This window comes from Lampetra planeri, chromosome 5 (genome assembly GCF_965212315.1).
Source record: "Lampetra planeri chromosome 5, kcLamPlan1.2.h2, whole genome shotgun sequence".
Lineage (NCBI taxonomy): Eukaryota > Metazoa > Chordata > Hyperoartia > Petromyzontiformes > Petromyzontidae > Lampetra > Lampetra planeri.
This window is the reverse complement of record NC_136111.1, coordinates 10,421,212-10,441,892: the sequence shown is the minus strand read 5'-3', so window position 1 is coordinate 10,441,892 and position 20,681 is coordinate 10,421,212. Positions and strand designations below refer to the sequence as shown.

At 45.6% G+C, this 20,681-nt stretch overlaps 1 protein-coding gene across 1 annotated transcript; it reads left to right on the top strand.

Moving 5' to 3' along the window:
* The first annotated feature begins 1,524 nt into the window (after positions 1-1,524).
* Positions 1,525-13,580, top strand: LOC144718840 (myelin and lymphocyte protein-like). Its single transcript, XM_078594407.1, has 4 exons — positions 1,525-1,754; positions 7,990-8,160; positions 9,410-9,577; positions 10,859-13,580. Exons 1-4 carry the CDS (start codon positions 1,635-1,637, stop codon positions 10,931-10,933), a joined length of 534 nt encoding a protein of 177 aa, XP_078450533.1. The 5' UTR covers positions 1,525-1,634; the 3' UTR covers positions 10,934-13,580.
* The last annotated feature ends 7,101 nt before the right edge of the window (positions 13,581-20,681 follow it).

The following is a 20,681-nucleotide window of genomic DNA, read 5'->3' as shown; positions in this document are numbered from 1 at the left end:
CAAATCATAAACATGTAGCACTTTGGGGGTAAGTTTGGAGAACACAATCATCACTTGTGTTGGTGGGGGGGTAGAGGTGGGCAGGAGATATGAGCCGGACGTTGAAAAATACGCGAGTTCGAATCCACGTCTCGGATTACACTGCACGTAAAATCACCCAGCGGCCACAACAACCGTTGGCATAGTTTAATGGCATTGAACATTTACAATGTTTTTTTTTCTCACGATACAATCCATTTAGCTCTTGCAAATTAGATGGTGTCCTCTCGGGCGGGGAGACCTGCATTCACCAGTGGCTCGATCATGGCTGATTGTGACTCCGCTTGCATTCTGATTTCTGACAGCTGGTTAAGACAATGCATCCCCGTGTCCTTCAACCGACGTCTCGTTAATTATCGGCCAGCTAAAAGCAATTATCGCCGCTTCACTGTTGGCTCGTTTATCAATCCACTCCCCTTGCCGTGCGAGTCGTAGCAGACATTACATAACGTTCGTTCACCACGCTGCTCTGTAGGTTGGTGGAGCTGCAGGGAGATCTTGGACGTGGGGGGGGGCATAGCATGTACAACGCACCATTCCCTGCGCAGCCGCCGAATGACCACTCGGAAGGTCGTTGGTATGTCGCCCAGCCTTAGCGCTATTCAGGCTCAACCTGCAGAGCCTCGGAGGTGTGACGAGATCGGGCGCATTCCGAGTGATTTGTCCACAGACTGGCTAATAATTAGGCGCCAGTAAACTTTCACATTGTATAAACGGTATGTGCGCCGAGTTAATGTATAACGAGCGCTCCTAGTTGGGTTTACATACGCATTTTGTCTTGCTTCTGGAACCTCTATTCCACCCCTTCTTTGAAACGAGCACTTTTAATAGCTGTGCTGACACATTTACAAATGTCGCTGCCGTATGTACATTGCACAATCGCCACCGAGATAGCGTATCATACAAATTGTGACTATAAAAATACCTTTCTTAAAGGGTGTTATTTACCCTTCCGAAAAAGTACATACCGTCTCGCGTTCAACTAATTGTCAGTTTCCATCATTGTCAGGTCCACTGCTCGCTTACCAATTAGATGATTTTCAAAGGACACAATTCTAGTTAAAGTCGACTGATTTCCATATCGGTTATGGTAACAGGAATCGCAGTCTGGCACATTGCGGTGCGGATGAACTATTATCCGTCCCTATAAATTAAGCAACTACAAAGTAGCCCTTTAGGCTATTGCTACGCCGCACAAAATAAACCGCACTAACCAGTTCTCGGGGTTTCTCTACTGCCGGATAAGTTTCGCGACCCACCCAATCGTCCGATCGACTAAAATATATATGCGCGCGCGCGTGTGTGTGTGCGTAAAACGCAGAGCAGACTTCTGCTCCTAATTGCCGTCTACAGCCAGTTGAGTGAGCTGATAAATCAGGCGTTTCCCACCGTGCATGTATAGTACTACTGTCGCGTATTTACGGCACGATTGTTGGCTTGCGGATTACCACCAAGGCTATCCCTAATCTCCGCTCGTGGGGGCCCACAACTTTGGCAACCGCCTCTTCGCCAACCACATTCGACCGCGATTTCCTTGGTCTCCACGCGTGCCAGCACGCCCCGCACCCCGCCTGACATTCGCCACGTGTTTGACGATGGCAGCCGGAGCGGGGCAAGGTGCTGGCAGCGGCCAGATGTGCACGCTCTCAGCGGAGCTCCCTCTGGGTGCCGACACCATCAAGAGCCCATCGGGGATCATCATCATCCCAGAGCTGGTGAGTCTGCTCGTGTTTGCGCCTCCGCGTGTGTGTCCGTGCGTAAACGGGTGCTCGCTAACACCACAGACATACGGGGGGGGGGGGGTGTGGGGTCTTTGCGTGTACCAGCGGTAGGTAGCACGAGTGGCCCAGCGGGAGTGTTGCAGTGGCCAATGAAACGCGCTGCGAACGCGGCCAACAGCGATGAATATTTGAACCGGCCCGTCTGGGCATACCCCGAGGTTGACTCAAACGCAACTGGGTGCGGAGCGTCAACATCGCCACTTGGGAGAGACAGGCAGGTCGCGCGCGCGTTTACCGGCCAGCCATTCACGTTTGTGCGTTGAACTTCTTTCTTCGCCGTACGTAGCCAACCGCGCTGATCGGAGGTGCCATTCGGGTCTCGTGATCGGTGCTCGCTAACGACCAATCCGTACTTGCCCCCAAACAGCCTTTGCGGATAAATTTCGATTTAAAGCTTTCGTGACTGCAGGGATTCATCTTCTTGGTATCTTTCGGTAAAGTCACGTAGATTCAGATGCTGTCTTCCCGACAGACCTGTTCTTCACCTGAGGACGGCTGCTTGCGTTGTGGCCGAAACGTGAGAATTGTATTTTATTATGTTTTATTATTTTATTATTTCCCTTCTACGTGATTTTACCGAAAGAATCAAGAAGATGAAGCCTTTGCTGACTCTAATTGGCGGGGGACACCCATGTCCTGTGTTTAGCGGTGGCATCATGTTCCGCGCGCTGCCATACGGTGCCCTTGCTGCGCTCGGGTCGAGTTCTCTGTCCGTGGCCATGGTCTGGAGCACAGCAGCACCTGGGAAACTGCTGCAGCATAGCACAGAGTGGAACGGCGGCCCGCCAAGCTTCAAGCCGCAGACTACGTAGGAACCCAACTCGATCTACTCAGCCTTGCGTTCGCTCTTGTCGAGGTGAATGCCCCGGGCTGGTGAGATCAAGGTGGCCAGGCGTGTGCTTTGCGCTGTGTGTTTTGCGTTTTGCGCACTCGCAATTCAGCGATTTTGGAAATCTTAAGGGCTTGCACAGCAAATCACTTTGACACGAGCTGGTAACTCTATGGGATATTCAAACAGCAGATCGTACGCACGCACGCACGCATAATCGCAACCATCTCGCCCCCTTTTCGACGTAAATGTGGCAGGGTCCTCGTGGAAGACGGTCATGAGACTCAAGTGAGTCTTTCCCAGGTAATGTGGCAACGCGTAATCCGAATTGAGTACTTAGATTCGGCGAGGCTTTCCAGGGTGTATGTACGTTCACAATACATTCCAGTGAATTCTGTCATTCAGTTTCATCTTCCCCGCGTGTGCATTTGTGGAAAGGGCAGAATTCTACAGTGCAGTCATCATCCCTAGTGGCACGGCCAACTCAATGCCGTCCGTGGAATTTCGCTTAATGGACAACTTTTTCGGGAGCTTATCTCTCCCCGAAATCGAGGGGCATCCATGTAAACTGCACCTCCACGTGTGGTGCATTTCACACATCGCCTCCATGCCACGTAGCCCGTCAGGACACTTTTTTGCACTTTGACCAGCACAACAAGCAAACAACCTAAACACATTCGTCAATAAAACGTCTTTAAAGTGAACAAAACGCACGTATATAACAGGTGTTGTTTTGGAGAATGACACTGACGGTGTTGAATGCGACGTGGATTAAGTTCAGTCCGGAATTGGGGTTACCGTGGTGTGTCATTGTGTTCTTGGCAGAGGTGTGGACTCGAGTCATGTGACTTGGACTCGAGTCAGACTCGAGTCATGAATTTGATGACTTGCGACTCGACTTGGACTTGCATAACAATGACTTTGTCCCACCTATGAGATGTGGACTCGAGTCATGTGACTTGGACTCGAGTCAGACTCGAGTCATGAATTTGATGACTTGCGACTCGACTTGGACTTGCATAACAATGACTTTGTCCCACCTCTGGTTCTTGGAATATGGGGGCCGTCCATAAATGACGTCACGCGATTTTGGACGATTTTTGACCCCCCCCCCCCCCTCGTCACACGGCGTCAAAAAAAGTCAGACCCCCCCCCCTCAAATATAACGTCACAAAGCTCTGCCCCCCCCAAAAAAAAATAAAACATGCTTCAAATCGCTTTAAACTATTGTCATTGTAGTGCGTATTTAATGTGGCGTTGCACTCTCATGTTGTAGGAAGAAACATTTATTTAAACGTCTTTTATATTAAGTAGAACGTCTTGTCTATATTTATTTAAAGTTGCGCATTTTGATGTGACGTCACATTTCTCAAACACCCCCCCCCTCGTCACACATCGTCACAAATGTCTGACCCCCCCCCCCCCCACTAGGTACGTGACGTCATTTATGGACGGCCCCATAGGGTACGATAATAAAAGGTAGAGGACATACTCTTTGGTTCTTTCGGTAAAGTCACGTAGGTATAAAATAAATTAAATCACGACGTTTCGGACGCAACACAAGCGTCCGTCATCAGGTGGGACAACCACAGAAAAAAGCAGTTGCTGAAATAGGCAAAAGAGTTGATGGTAACATTTCAGCAACTGCGTTTTGCTGTGTTTGTCCCACCTGATGACGGACGCTTGTGTTGCGCCAGAAACGTCGTGATTTAATTTGTTTTATTTTATACCTACGTGACTTTCCTGAAAGAACCAAAGAGTATGGATCCCTGCAGTCCCGAAATCTTCAAATCTAGCAGGTAGAGGACAATAATCGAGGATTGTTTTTGATGGGCATTCTTTGTACTCCATTGGTAGTAGTGCCTTCCAAGCCAGCCGAGCAGCGTTACGGAAACATCAAATTAGAAATCAAGACTTGATTTCAATGCTATACAATACTGCTTTGTTGTCGCGGGTTGTTTGACCACATTTCACCAGGCTGGTCAGTGCGGGTTGGTGAATGGGGGAGGGATGACCCGTCACCGACGTTGAGCCATGGTCGGAAATTGAACCCAGTGCGCTAACCACTGCGCCATCACTCCACCGGATACTCCGTATTTAAACTAAATTTACTCGCAATTATAAAATGCTTGCTGATTAACTGGGTGGTAAATCTGACTCAAGTACTCGATTCGCCCCCTATGGGAGTTGACCAAGCCTATAATAAACCCTAGGTCAATAAAATAGATGCCACTTAGTGGGAAGTTAACTGTATTCGTCCGATACATACACATCCGATTCGCCTAATTGGCTACGTATGGGTGCGACAAAACTTCAACGTACATGCGTAATCAACGTCGCAATGTGGAATTTTTTCTGTGGTCTGACATTATCTTAAAAGTGGTTGATACTGAGCTCATTCCGTATTCTCGGGCCACTGGATGATCTAATTCGCCAGTTGCGGTATAACATGTATTTAGAACTAATCTGTGAATGTGTGTGCGTAATGCCGGGTGTGATCTATTTATAGAGACTCTACAAATGTTTAATGACCATCTTCTTAACAGGTCGTTAAATATTGTCAAAGCGATGGTTCCATATATGACAGAGAACAGAAGTCATAGATGTAATCGGTGTATTAGTTGGAAACCTGCAGATGCTTTAAAAAAAAAACAATCCGTCTTCTCCCTATTATTTTTGCTCCCGGCTGGACTGAATATATCCTCGCTCACAGTACCTGCTAAGGCCGTCCGTATTGTCTTTGGGTGTGAAGTAAATACAATTTTCCACACCGTTTACTTTTATGAGGGTTAAATGTCTGTTACAGTTTATAGCATTTGTAGCTATATTAAAAGCGTACTGTTAGTGTAAATGTTTACCTTGAAACCATTGCAAAGACCTTAAGCCCAATGCGTTAATGAAGGTCTTACATTTATGGAAAATGTATAAATAAAGCATTTTTCGTCATCGGAATTAAGAATCATGTTTAATTACATTACCCTAATAATAGCTGCTGCTATGACACACTGCCTCAAAATTGGTCCAGAGTTTGCTCGTGCTAGATGCTGCTAAAATAATGCGCTCCCAAAATGCCGTGGGGCCAATGTGTTGTGTAAGAAATATGTTGATGTCGAGTATTATGAAGGAGACATCGGCTGCTTATCTATTTCCTTATTTACATTGGATGCTTCCCAGTTAATTCTACTCGAATCACTTATTTACGCCATGGAAGATCTGAGTGGCAAGAAAAAAGCAAGGTCGCATGAAGAAATAGGTTATTGAAATGAAAGAAAAAACAATAAAATAAAAAATCCCTCCTTGCAACAAAATAATAGGTAATTTGTGCTAATTTTAAAAATTGCATTGTGGAGCATTGACACAATGAATAATACTCTGTCCAATGAACCCGACAACATGGGTTCAACACCAGTCCACTGCTCAAATAAGCAGCGAGTAATATCTGAACGAGAGCTGGCTCCGCCGTCACCGACTGCACTTGTAAAATATGACCTTGGACCAAGAGGCAACCTTTGACCTTTTCGTATCCATATTGTGCAACCCATGTACCCCACTGTACGAAAATGGAATGTTTTACTATTTAGCAATGCATATCACTTGGAACAGATCTTGAACCATTTTCAATTGCCACGAATTTGTTTTCATTTGTTCCCCTTTCAGTTCCAGTATAATGCCACCACATACTTCTGTCCGTGCCTCTTCATGCACTTGGAATATATTGCTCCATTGCAATTGTCACTGTTTTTGTTTCTATGTTTCCGATTCGTGTCACTGCACGAATTACAGAGTGATTGAACTTTGAAATGTTGCATTTCATAATCAGTTTTCCCAAAAGCGCTTTATTATGCTTTCGCTTGCCTGTTTCTTTGCGTGTTTATTTCCTCACTAGAATTGAAGTCTATCTTCAATAATTGACACGAGTAAAGATACTCTGGCATGTTTTCAGTTGTCCCTCCGACAAATAGCATCTTTGAATTAGCAAAGTTTCTCCATGACTTTTAAGTTGAGCTCATTTATCTTGAGCCCAACTTTACTGCCTTCTTTGTTACATATTTCAGTAAGTTACCATAACTCATTACCATTGATTGTTCAAATGGCTGTGTCATGAGGAAATGTGAGATGGTTTAAATTTTGCTCCATTCAGGTCATGCCTCTTAATTATCCCATAAAAATGTTGGGAAAACATCGTCTAATGTGTCTGTGAATAACATCGTCGAAAGCGCCGTCTCTCTTGTGCGCCATCCCCTTGCGATGTGTATTTCGTTACTTTATGTCGTCTCGGTGTCACTGTTCCACTGATTAATTTATTTTTAAAATACGCCTCCATCTCTAATAGAGGTTTTTGGGTTAGATTACGTAAATAAATGTGTCGTTAAAACCCGCCACCACCCGACACAGCCAACTAGCAAGTGTTGTCACGTTAACAGAACGTGGCCAATTCGTCACTAGTACAGCACTACACCGGTGTGTTGGAGAGCCAACCCACAACATTTACAATCTGAGTACGACGTTTCGCCGGTAATTACAACTAGCTTCATCAGGCGACAGCCAAATTTGTGGATAAGTCTTACTGTTTCGTTCCTCATATAGAGGGGTAGATGTGTTGACCACCCTTTTGCGCTCTTGCACAATGTGGGGGGGATTACTGAGGCAACGTACATTACGCATTACGGGAGCCCTTTGAACTTGTCCTTCCTGTCTATTGTGCTTTATTAAAATAGTCCGACCAACGGTAATCCCTATTGAAGTACGCTGCCCTTGTAGGCATGCATTTAAATAATGTATTATTTGATGATTCGATTCCACGCAGCACTAAGACGGTAGCTATCTGAACGGTTAAAGTAATTTTTATTTCTTTCAATTTCGATAGATTCTCTAATTAGTCTTGGCCAGTAGTAGCTAGTTTTGCACAACACTTCAACATTATCCAAATCAATTGAGTGTCCTTGTTGGCACGCGTGTTTTGCTACTGCTGACAGTTGCATTTGGGAGAATCTAATATTTCTCTGATGTTCTTTTAGTCTCATGCTGATCATTCGTCCTGTTTGCCCAACATAACATTTACCACACGTGCAGTTAATCCTGTACACAACCCTTCCTAGTTGGCTGTGTCGGGTGGTGGGCGGGTTTTAACGACACATTTACATATTCACGCGATCTAACCCAAAACCCTCTTATGGATGATATTGGTCGCGAAAGCCTACGTTTTAAACTGATGTCTCCATCTATTTCTATTAAGCGAGGACAATGATTTTTCTTGGAAGCAATAACCACAGTATTCTCAGCATGAAAGCACAAGTTCTGTGGGTATCGTGTGAACGTCGGTCTCTTTGCTGGTGGCAGGTGTCCGGGGCCCTCGTATGGATCCTGGTGGCCTCGACGCAACTCCGTGGCACCGAGATGCACCAGGCATGGGTGATGTTTGTCTCCGTCACGTTTTGCGTGCTCTCCATCATCCAGCTGGTGCTCTACCTCACTGGGACAGCAAAGCAGAGCAGCACTTGGATCCATCTGGTAAAAATATCTCCATTGCTATGGCTCTGAGGAACTAATTATTGGTGGGTGATCATTCTCGTGATAAGCAATAAACTGTGTGTGTGTGTGTGTGTAATAGGGGACAGAGAGGGGAAGCATTGAATCGGTCAAATCGCGATTTAAAAATATTACACCAATTCTTAATACAGTTTACAGGGGTTGTTATATGTATTTTTTTTGTTATTGGCTATGTACAAAGTATTGAACAGTTTGGAACCTCTATATAGCTGTGATCTGTTGAAGCCACTATAGCCCTATGAGACATCTCCTTTACCAGTGGCAAAATTTAGTAATAGGTTTTTACCCTTTCAACTGGTACAAAAACTGACACCTTTATACAAGCCATCATGTTTGCAATAACCACAACAGAAGCAGTCAAAATGCAAACAAAAAGAAACAACTCTGATAATGATAATGATATGCACTGTCCTTGAAGTTGATTGGTCCACACCCGAGACAGCTTTTCTTAGAGCCTAGTCTCCATTGGTGTTGGACCAGATGACGCCAAAAGGCGTACTAGGCTCTAAGAAAAGCTGTCTCAGGTGTGGACCAATCAACTTCAAGGACAGTGCATATCATTATCATTATCAGAGTTGTTTCTTTTTGTTTGCATTTTGACTGCTTGTGTTGTGGTTATTGCAAACACGATGCCTTGTATAAAGGTGTCAGTTTTTGTACCAGTTGAAAGGGTAAAAACCTATTACCACTATAGCCCGTCAAGAACTCTGCACTCAAACAATGTCTGAGGTTGATGTTCTCCACGAAGCCCCTCAAGGTGGGACAATCCTGAGGTTGGCTCGTGCGGCGCCAGGACTTTCGAACTCACTGCCTATACGCACCAAAAAGTTCAGGAGTGTTGCTGTCTGAAAATCGTCAGGCACAGTCTTTCCAGAATGATTATTAGTTTATAATACAGGGATTTGTCGTTTTGTTGTTCTAGGCCTCCATAATTCCATGTTTTTGTGTGCATCGTTACGTTTTTAATTTGCGGTCATTTCACAGTGCACTTTGAGACTTGACTCATTTGTGGTGTAAATATAATTATTAATCATTATTACCACGAATCTGAGGATCTCTGAGTAAGTAAAGAACCTGCATTGTCCTATTTTAATTGCGTAGTGCATTCTAACAATGGCGGCATTGTAATTATTTTGTGTCGCACGCACATGGTCACCGCGCGCTGCCGATGCATCCCCCTTTGTTTTTGCTTGCGATGGTCGCGTTGCAGGACTTGGCGCTCAGCATGCTCGCGTTCACGCTCTACCTGAGTGCTGCAGTGCTGCAGGTCAACGCCACCATCGCCATGTTCAACGTGTACATCGAACAGTGCGGTCTCGGCAATACGGACATTAAGGAAGCAATCCTTCACTTGTATCGAGTTAATCTCGCTGCAACGGTACTGTGGGGTTTCATGCCCCTTTGCTACATGCCTCTTTTGATGGAAATTCAATTAATCGCGTGTGAATGTTTTTTCTCTCTTTATTTTGTATATGGGGTATGTATTGAGTTAACATCACCCCCTGCAGCCACTAGAGGTACTGCCATTAAACGCAAAGGTGAAAATAAGAACATTGAAAACACTGTCATGCCTGAACCATCAGAATTAATGAAATTGCTCGAGAGGTAAATTGTTCCACCCAGATCTTGATTTCTCAATCAATATTTTCCAGAACACTGCTCAGCTGGTTTGGAGTAGGGATTATTGGTGTAAGGTACTACCACTAGAGTACACGGTGCACTTATCCATAACAATGCTATATTATTGTACCTTACATTCCTAATATACTATGAACAGGTTTTTTTTAATGAACATAAGGTGACATTTCCAGAACAGCTTTCAGAACTCTTCTGGCTTAAATTTAGCCCTAGTTCCACCCCTAAATAATTAAATGTATTATCATTCATTTAGCTGGAAATAGGCTTTTCCATTGTGTGCATCAGAATGTCCTTTAGACACATCCCACGGTACACACCATGCACTGTTCAATTGGATTAGCTATTATTCACTTGGCAGTCTTACATAAAAAGAATACTTTAATGTGGTGCGACCTGTATTTTTTTACTAAGTTTCCATGTTTCGGTCTTCCCAAGTGCTTCCATGTTTTCTACTTCCAGATATTGAAATGGTGGTAGAATAATCAGAATGATAAATAAGTAACATTGTTTTTCCACACATTGAGCGACAAAAAAACGTTATTAACTCGGGCTGTAAGGATGTGTTGGGTCATCTATTAATCGTCCATTCTGACACTTATGACACATGTATTGAATCCTACACGTGAGTATTAATAGTTGTGTTATTCATATGTACAGTATGTTATTCACATGACTCCTGAGGTTGACTGGCACTATAGTGCTACACTTAATAACAAATTAGTAATAGATTCTGAAATCCCACTAACTGTTCGTAACATTATCACAAAGGGGAACAAATAGTTAGTGCAAGTTAAAACACTATACTATGGTTGTCCCACCTGATGACAATTGCTTGTGTTGCGATCGAAACGTTGTGATCTATTATTTTTTTTCTTCTACGTGACTTTACCGAAAGAACCAAAGGGTATGGATTTCTGCAGTCACAAAAGCTTCAAATCAATACTCTCCAGACATTTCACATCAAACAGATAATTCATAAGTCGAGATGTTTTAATTTCTCCTTCTGCTTTTTCCTTCCCAGGTATTTGCGTTTTTGACCACGGGCCTGTACGCGGTCAGCGCATTCATCAGCATCCAGCGGTGGAAGCTGAATTGATTCGTCTACAAGAAGCTGCCTGCTCCAAACATTATCGTTAATTCGAAAGCAAGCCTATTCTACATACTTTGTGTGTATTCAATTGCATTGGCATAATGTTTCTGTGGCTGGGCGTAGTATTGTCCACGTGTTATCCAGTACTCTAGTTCCATGCAGAGGGTGATATTAGCATGGTGGATCATGCTGATGTCACCATCTGCGTGGGACTCCAAGGCTGCTTGATTACACATTTACCAATAAATAGTATAATAATAAAAACAATGTTTATTTACAGCCCTTTGCATACCCACAACGTATTGCCATGGGGGTTGTGTTAACTATTTTGGTACGCTAATCAAGCGTGGGTGTCGAGGTGCCATGCCCTGGCTTGCCAGGAGAAGGCAGATACAGCAAATGGAAACTCCACCTGCTTTATCTGTATGGGATCGAGTATTGTCCCCTCACACACGTGGATTTTCTGCAGGTGCTCCGGTTTTCTCGCACGTGTAAACACTAAATTAATTGGCTGAAAACTTCTTATATAGACGGCCGCAGAGCTTGGGCAATCGTTGGCATCGCCTCACTTTGTGGCATCGCCTTCCCGCTTGTCTGTGGTCCCTCGCGCCTCCGAGTCATTCTTTCTCTTGGAGAGCAAGCAAACACTGTGCGTGTTGTAAGTTGAAATGATGAGTAAAGGTGCAGGGTGGAGTGTTACCCAGATGTCAGGCGCTGCTGGTCATATACCATGTGGCCGGTGACACAGTTCACTTACAACTGCACCACCAATCCCCCAAGGAGCAAAAGAGTGACACACAAATAATAAACAGATAGCAAGCATAACTCGACATGTAAACCGGAAAACTACTGGCTCTATATCCTGTATATAAATGTATATTGATTATATGGAGAGGTGGACTTCCTGGCTATTCAATAGACATTGCCTATGAGCCTCCACCACAGCATATAGAGAGAGTTTTCATGAAGGACAATAATTAGGTTGTCAGTATCGCTGCTCAAAGTCTTTTCCTGGTACTAGTGTGAGGTTTCTCCAAGTATCTAGGTGTCCTCCCATGTGCAATTAATCATTAACCCTCACATGCACAGGAACCTCCGACACGTGATGGAAATGTTCCGTATGATTAAATAGCTTTCACGTGTATATATATATCATAGCGGTCGACCACAGTGAACACGACGCGTTAGAGAGTTGAGGAATTGACAAAGATACCAATGGAGGACCTGACTGAAAATGCCTTGAGATTCTGCTGAACATTTTGGCAATGAATATATTTATGTAGTATTATGATTCACACAAGAGGTGAGATGAATATTTTAACACTGAAATGTGTATAATTGTCAGACTTGGTCTTAGTACAACCTTCCAAATTTCACCCCATATTTAGATATTGCCATATATATGCTGAGAAGTAATTTTTCACAATACTTAAAGCTGGGGCTTCCAATTTCGCCTGGTTGGCATGGACCCGGGTGCAAGGAATGAAATGGGGTGCCCCACGACCCCCCCCCCCCCCCTTCATAGCCCAGAACCGAAGGCCTTTTTTCCTGTGGACCCCAGTGCAGTTGCACTGCCTGCACACTCTGGCTCCGTGTGCTGATGTATGCAAAGGCAATACAGATGCACGTTGTGATTATGAAGCAAATTGTAAAAATCCATTTTATAAGGGATAATTTGTTGGTGTGTCGTGATTTGTCCCCTTCATGATTCAATTAATTCTCAGGAATCTGAGGTTTACATTGGATTATTTTTATCGTGATTTTTATAGATAAATAAAGTGGGCTCTGGTGGATCGAATAGTTAGTGAACTGATTACATACAAAGTACCCGAATTAAAAAAAAGCATTCTTCACGTGTGATTTAATGCACATATCATGAGCATAAGAATGAATATAAATTGGTTAATTGCTGTATTACAACTAAATCGACCAAATGTATTTAGAGGCTCAACTGGGACATATTGAGCTGGCAGCTAATTCCTTTGTTAACCCCGCCCACTTTTTCATAACCACGCCCACTCCATCACTAGCACTGCCCACACTCTCAGTGGCCTCCCTCTTACATTGGCCCCGCCTACTGCCCTTAGGCCCTGCCCACTATCAACCCCACCCACTACTCGTGTCGCTCTCCCCCATGCCACAAGCATGGGACCCAGGACATTTTAAACTGGCCTAAATGTCCTGATTTTCATAAAATATTTCGCACACCAAGGCAGCCGTTCTGAAACTTGGCCTGTTCCGGCCAAAACCAAGACGTGTTGGTGACTTTAATCGTGCCCCGAGTAATTTGTTGTGCACCATTCTTTATCAGGGAGCCCTGAACCTTGGAAAGTTCCATTCCTTCCTTTGTGCGATCGATATTCGTGCCAAGCAAACTCCGCTTGAACAATGGCAACATTGTTTATACAAAGTAGTAGCTCGGGGTTGAGAATGATAAGACTAGGATTATCGTTTTGTTTTCTTTTCGGATTATTTTTTTATTTTCACCTTTCACACGTGTAGAAATATCGAATGATTTTTTTTCCCCATGCGTGAAATAATACACATCCTAGTCGAATGACATTGTTTTGTCATGTGATATTAACTATTTGTAAATATTGTACTGCAAACTGTTATCTCCACTGTTGCTATGCAAATAAAAATCTCCAACTTGCTTGGGACTGAGGTTTTGGCGGATATGCGAAAAGGCATAGAAAATTACACTTGCAGCACACACAAATATGTCAGTGGACAAAAAAGGGTGAACTTCTTGAAACCATAGACAAATGCTTGACTGCTTTTGAAGTGAATGTACCCCAGTTTAAGAATACATTCCTGAGTGTGAAAAGATAAGATTTGTAAAGTCACGTAAATAGAAAAGAAATAAAGCAAAAAACCCACGACGTTTCGATCGCAACACAAGCAGTCTTCATCAGGCGAAGAGATGAAGACCGCTTGTGTTGCGATTGAAATGTCGTGGGTTTTCCATTTACGTGACTTTACTGAAAGAACCAAGAATATGAATTCCTGCAGTCACGAAAGTTTAAAGTCTAAAGATTTGTAAACATCCATAGAAAATGGCAGTTAAACTACATGCGGATATATATTTAGTCAGCGATGCGATGCACTGTATAGTGAAGACAATTTTGGGGAGCGGCATTGCAGTGGTTAGCACTGTGGGACTAACCCAACGACCTGAGTTTGATTACCAACGACAGCCAACATCAGTGCAGAGTGATATCTGAACCAGTGCTACCCCACTCCCCTTACCAGCCTGCAATAACCAACGTGGTCAACTATGGTCAAACAAATTTAAAGACTAGTAGTTGGGGAAGGCCTTCATCCAACAATGGATTTTTTTTAAATAAAAGGCTATACGTTTAGTTTACGTTCATGACATTTCACTTTAGGTTCAACACTTGATTTTTGACGCGTTAAACTCGTACCACTCCTCTTCGGCAGATTCTTACCCTTACTTTCTGCTGAGTTTTACTTTCACGCACGCCCATGCAATGTATTTAGTTTTTTATATCTTTGCTTTTCATAATGTTGCGCGGGTCACTTGTAAATGCTTTTAGTAACGTGTGTGTTACCCTCACTAAATTTTTATCGACGCAGCTGAGAGCCCATCAATGGTTCATTATCTCTCTTGTGAAGAAAAACTTGCATTCTGCCGTATGGACGGTTGGCTTTTATCAAACACAAGGTAGTTGTGCAGCACTGTTTAAGGCCGTTCTAATGCTTCTCTTAGAATCTGATCCGTTTCTTAAGTTTGTCTGTTTGGAGCCTTGTATGTGACTTGCAGTGAACCACCGTTGTTTTTCAATACAGTGTACTGGCTGTGTAGGGTATTCCTTATCTTAATTCCTGAAACTAATAGTATAGTGTGAGGCTATTGTGTACGGGGATTATGGTAAAAAAAAGTCTGCTTCTTTGGCGTGTTTTCAAAGGTGTTGCTCTGGTTTGCTGAAGAGCTGTTCAGCAGAAAACAATGTTTTACAGACAATGGCTAATTTAAGTGATTCAGGCATCAATTTCTGTGGAGGAAGGAAGTTGTTTTCTGTTAGCAAGAGGACAAAAGGTGAGAGTTTAATTTTTAAATCAACCACTGTGTTGACTGTGCATTGTGGCGTTTTTCACTTGGTTGGAATAGGCTTCCATTGTGGGAAGGCTGGAGGGGTGAAGGGGGGGATTTAAGAATGACAACAATTCTAGAGTTGAAGCTTTCGTGACTGCAAGGATTCATACGCTTAGGTTTTTTCGGTAAAGTCACGTAGATAAAAAATAAATAATAAAATATAAAACTAATAGAAGAAATAATTAAAATAAAATAAATCACGACGTTTCGGAGGCAACACAAGCTTCCGTCTTCAGGTGGAACCGTCACAGCACGATTGCTCTATCAGCTGTATCAGCAATCGTGCTGTGACGGTTCCACCTTGAGACAGAAGCTTTTGTTGCCTCCGAAACGTCGTGATTTTTATTTTATTTCTATTATTTCTTCTATTATTTTTATTATTAATATTTATTTATTTATGTTTTGCCTACGTGACTTTACCGAAAAAACCTAAGAGTATGAATGACAACAAGTTGGAGATCTGAGAAGGGAGATCTCCATAATAAAGGTTTGTTGGGTTCGATCCCATAAATATAAATGTGTCGTTAACTCACCACCACCCGGCAACAGCCAATTAGTAAGGTTTGTTAGATAAACAAAACGCGTCAATTAATAACTACATCAGCACACCAGTGTGTATGAGAGTAAACCCACAACATTTACAACCAGCTTCATCAGGCGATGTTCCATAATTGTTTGTTTAGACCCCAAGCCCCAGATCTAAACAGACCTGGTGGGACTTGGAAAGGACACTGTGGTAAGGAGCAAGGGGTATTGGTTCTAACTTTGTGTCTGATTTGAAATTGTGCTGAAGAGTTTGAACGTTGAAGCAATGAAGATACGTGGGCAGAGACTGATGGAAGCCTTTACAAGGGCTTTGGAAATCCCAAAGTTATGCTAAATTGTGAGTGCAAAAACAATGATAGTCTTTACCCTTCTCAGCAATTATACAGACACCAATTGCAAGGCATCAGGTCTGCATGAGCCACACAGTGTGACAAGGCCATGAAGGAGTCTGTCTCTGCACACATTATCAAGGACATAAAAAACTAGGTTTTACCCTTTCTGGCAATAGAACAGGTGTTAAGATGTTAAAACGCCAAACAGAAACCTTTTGCAAGGAATCGTGTCTGCATTAACCACACTTACGTTAGGTGAAGAGGGTAAAACCTATTCTTATAATTTGATACTGGCAAGAAAGCTGCCATATTATCAATATCGTTTGTTTGCATGTTTCATCACAAGCATGTGTGGTTTAATGCAGACCTGATGCCTTGCAATAGGTGTCTCGTTTGCGTTTGAACGTTTTAACACCTCCTGCATTCTTGCCGGGGAGGGTAAAGCCTATTCTTTGTTCATCGTTTTGATACCGGTGAAACTGGTCCTAGAGATATGAACATTGTGAGTGCAAATAAAATGACGGTTAAAGTTTATCCATTATGACGAACATCACCGTTTTGCAGGATTTGCGAGGCCCTGAAACACTACATTTATTTACAAAGGACAGACTGACTCCCTTAACATATGGAATGTGGAATTGTCAATACTGGACAATGGCTCTGTGTCGCAAAGGTAATTGCTCATTCTGAGTAAAGGGGAGAAGAATGTAAGATCTTTAACGGACCTGCAATCACGTAAGACAAGTTCGCCCGCGCGGCGCATTTGATTCCGGCTGTGAGATAAAGTGGATGTGGATTAATTCCTTGCACCTGCGCCATGAATAGAACGGCAGAGTACACAATGAGTGCCATGCCACCTGTGCGCGCCGTGCGTGCCGTGATTCGCACAAGCTCGGAACAGAACGATTGGGTCCCGAGGCTTATCGAGTAATGCAGACCGTGTCTCACTGCACCCCAGGCGATAGACTGCGGGGGGGGGGTGATGGGGGGTGGCGGGGGCGGTGATGGGGGGGGGTGATGGGGGATAGCGGGGGGGGGGGGATAGCGGGGGGGGGGTGATGGGGGGGTGGCGGGGGGGGGGTGATGGGGGGGTGGCGGGGGGGGGTGATGGGGGGGTGGCGGGGGGGGGGTGATGGGGGTGGCGGGGGGGGTGATGGGGGGTGGCGGGGGGGTGATGGGGGGTGGCGGGTGGAGGAGTGATGGGGGGGGGTGATGGGGGGGTGATGGGGGGTGGCGGGAGGGGTGATGGGGGGTGGCGGTGGGGGGGAGGTGGCGGGGGGGGGGGTGATGGGGGGTGGCGGGGGGGTGATGGGGGGTGGCGGGGGGGTGATGGGGGGTGGCGGGGGGGTGATGGGGGGTGGCGGGGGGGAGGAGGGGGATGGCGCGGGGTGGGGGTCACATTTCGTTCCTTTTCAACGCCCCATGCGGTCACTACGCCACTGGGTGTCGGGCAATTGCGGTAGAGCATCTTATTTGTTTGTTAATGGGCTGTTTCACGTGCGAAGAATTGACGTTGAATGTGACACCGAACGATGCAAGGTCGTCGCCTTAATTTCTCAAGCGAAACGGTGATGTCGACATCAAGTGGTGTCGCGCAAAGTTAGGTGAATCGACTTAACTCTGTCGACACGAGTTAATGCGACGCAGAAAAAGCGCATGTGCAAAGGGAAGACCCAGTGATGTCTCTATCATCAGCCATGATCTATCCACAGCTGGATGTCCGTATGTTGAACTTCTTTCGCACCGGACGCCCATCTGAGCTCCTGCTGCGCACGAGTTGACGGGTTCGATCAAACCTCCACGGTGAATGCCCTCACGGACACGGCCACCCCCACCCCCTAATCTGGCGTCAATGACATCGATGGAGAGTATCGACAATAACGAGAGAGTGGCAACCGAGGGGAGGCCACCCGCCCGAGAGGACGTTGACCGTGGAGATGGAGCGATAAGATGAGCGCGCGTGCATGCAGGCTGCTGAAGGTGGCTTGCTACATCGCATTGTCGAGATGGTGATGGCTTGGGGGAGGAGGGGGAGAGAGGCCGGCATCCAACGGTGAATGGATCGTGGCTGACGATGAGATAACATTTATTCGTAATAAAGTTTTTTGGGGGGGTTAGATCCCGTGAGTATAAATGTGTCGTGACCCTCCACCACCCGGCACAGCCAGAAAGTATTTGTCACGTCAACAAAACGTGAGTTACGACTCCAGCCCACGGGGTGTGTTGGAGAGTAAATCCACAACATTTACATTGCACACTGCCGGAGCGGCGTCGCTGCGAGACATGATGCAAATTTATTCACAGAAAACCAAATCAATCAAAAATGCGTCTCTGTAAATGAGTCGAGGGCACACCGACACTAACCATTGGGTCGATGCGTGCTTTCAAGTGAGACCAGAGACGTGATGAAAAGAGCAACAACAAAAAACGAATCAGAGCCAGCGTGCCAATCCCATGCCTGGCGAAGCGTCTGACCACATTTCCACCGCGCTCACCAGCGCAGGCGTCGTGAAGACGGGGGGGGGGGGCATAGACGCAGTGGCATAGTACAGCACAACGATGCATGTCGCTGCAGTGCCATCTGCTGCCCACATCGGCCTACGCCGCTTGTGTATCGCGCGCAGATTTAACTGGTCGGTAGCGATATCTTTGTATCGCCCATAAAAGTGAATCAATAACCTTGTTTATGACCACTGTCTCAGACGGAAACAAATAGTATATGTACGGTAACAGACGACGTGGCCGTCGCCTGGAAACTGTACATTGGTTCACGGGGTTATTGACGAAGGCTTTTGAGTGTTTTTAAATCCTTTATATTAAGTTCACTTGCTTGCTTGCTTACGACCGTGCAAATCTTTCGGTCGTTTTTTAACCCACTTCCCGTGATCCAATCGAGCTGACATTTTGCACACAGACTCGTTGTGCGTGACAATGTATTTTCGTGAAATTTTTTTTCCAAAATTTTACACTTTTTAGGAAAACATGTATTATATTTAATTACCAATTGCTTAATGGTGGCAGCCATTCATCTGACCCATAGGTGGCAGCCATCTCAAGCCAGAGGACGAGAGCACTCTAGCCGCCACGCATATAAAGGATTTATAGTGAAAAACGTTGTTTTTACGGGTTAATTTTTGTTGTTGATTAATTGTGCACCACTGCCAAGTGCATCGCCACCAAACAAGCTGTCTTCTTCATTTAACAAGGACCGCTCATCGAGCAATCCACCCTTAACAGCAGTTGACAGACACTGCTATCAGTCACACATACACACATACAAACAACAATTGGCACCACGAGCCGCACTGAATAGTTACTATTCCTCTGTCCCTTCGGCTCTAGTTAGTCACGAGATTGCGTGGGTTGGCTGCACGTTTCTTTCTTTTGACAATTATCACGATTGTGCCGGCGTGCTGGGAAACCGAGTCGATCTCCTCCCAGCATGCCGCCTCTCTACCCCGCAAGGCGACGCGCACGCCGATCCCAACACGCGCACACCACCTCCTCATTCATCCTCCTCCTCATTCCTCCTCCTCCTCATTCCTCCTCCTCCTCATTCCTCCTCCTCCTCATTCCTCCTCCTCCTCATCCCTCCTCCTCCTCATTCCTCCTCCTCCTCCTCATTCCTCCTCGCTAATGATGACGACGTCACGCTCCCAGCTCGAGTGGAACACACACACACACACCGGGCTGATTGAACACACACACACACGCCGGGTTGATTGAACACACACACCGGGATGATTGAACACACACACACACCGGGCTGATTGAACACACACACACACCGGGCTGATTGAACACACACACACACCGGGCTGATTGAACACACACACCGGGCTGATTGAACACACACACACACCGGGCTGATTGAACACACACACGCCGGGCTGATTGAACACTCACACACGCACACCGGGCTGATTGAACACACACACACACCGGGCTGATTGAACACACACACACACACACCGGGCTGATTGAACACACACACACACCGGGCTGATTGAACACACACTCACACACCGGGCTGATTGAACACACACACACATTGGGCTGATTGAACACACACACATCGGGCTGATTGAACACACACACACACACACACCGGGCTGATTGAACACACACACACACACACCGGGCTGATTGAACACACACACACACCGGGCTGATTGAACACACACTCACACACCGGGCTGAATGAACACACACACACATTGGGCTGATTGAACACACACACACACGCGCCCCGGGCTGATTGAACACACACACACACACACCGGGCTGATTGAACACACACACACACCGGGCTGATTGAACACACACACACCGGGCTGATTGAACACACACACACACACACCGGGCTGATTGAACACACACACGCCGGGCTGATTGAACACTCACACACACACACCGGGCTGATTGAACACACACACACACACCGGGCTGATTGAACACACACACGCCGGGCTGATTGAACACTCACACACGCACACCGGGCTGATTGAACACACACACACACCGGGCTGATTGAACACACACACACACACCGGGCTGATTGAACACACACACTCACACCGGGCTGATTGAACACTCACACACACCGGGGTGATTGAACACACACACACACGCGCCCCGGGTTGATTGAACAACAGCACACGGAACCTCCCACTTAGTGGCTGGACGCAAAAGGTGGGTGGAGGTGGGTGGAGGGGACGTGGGGGTGGGGGGGTGAGCGATTGGTGAGGGTGGGGGCGGA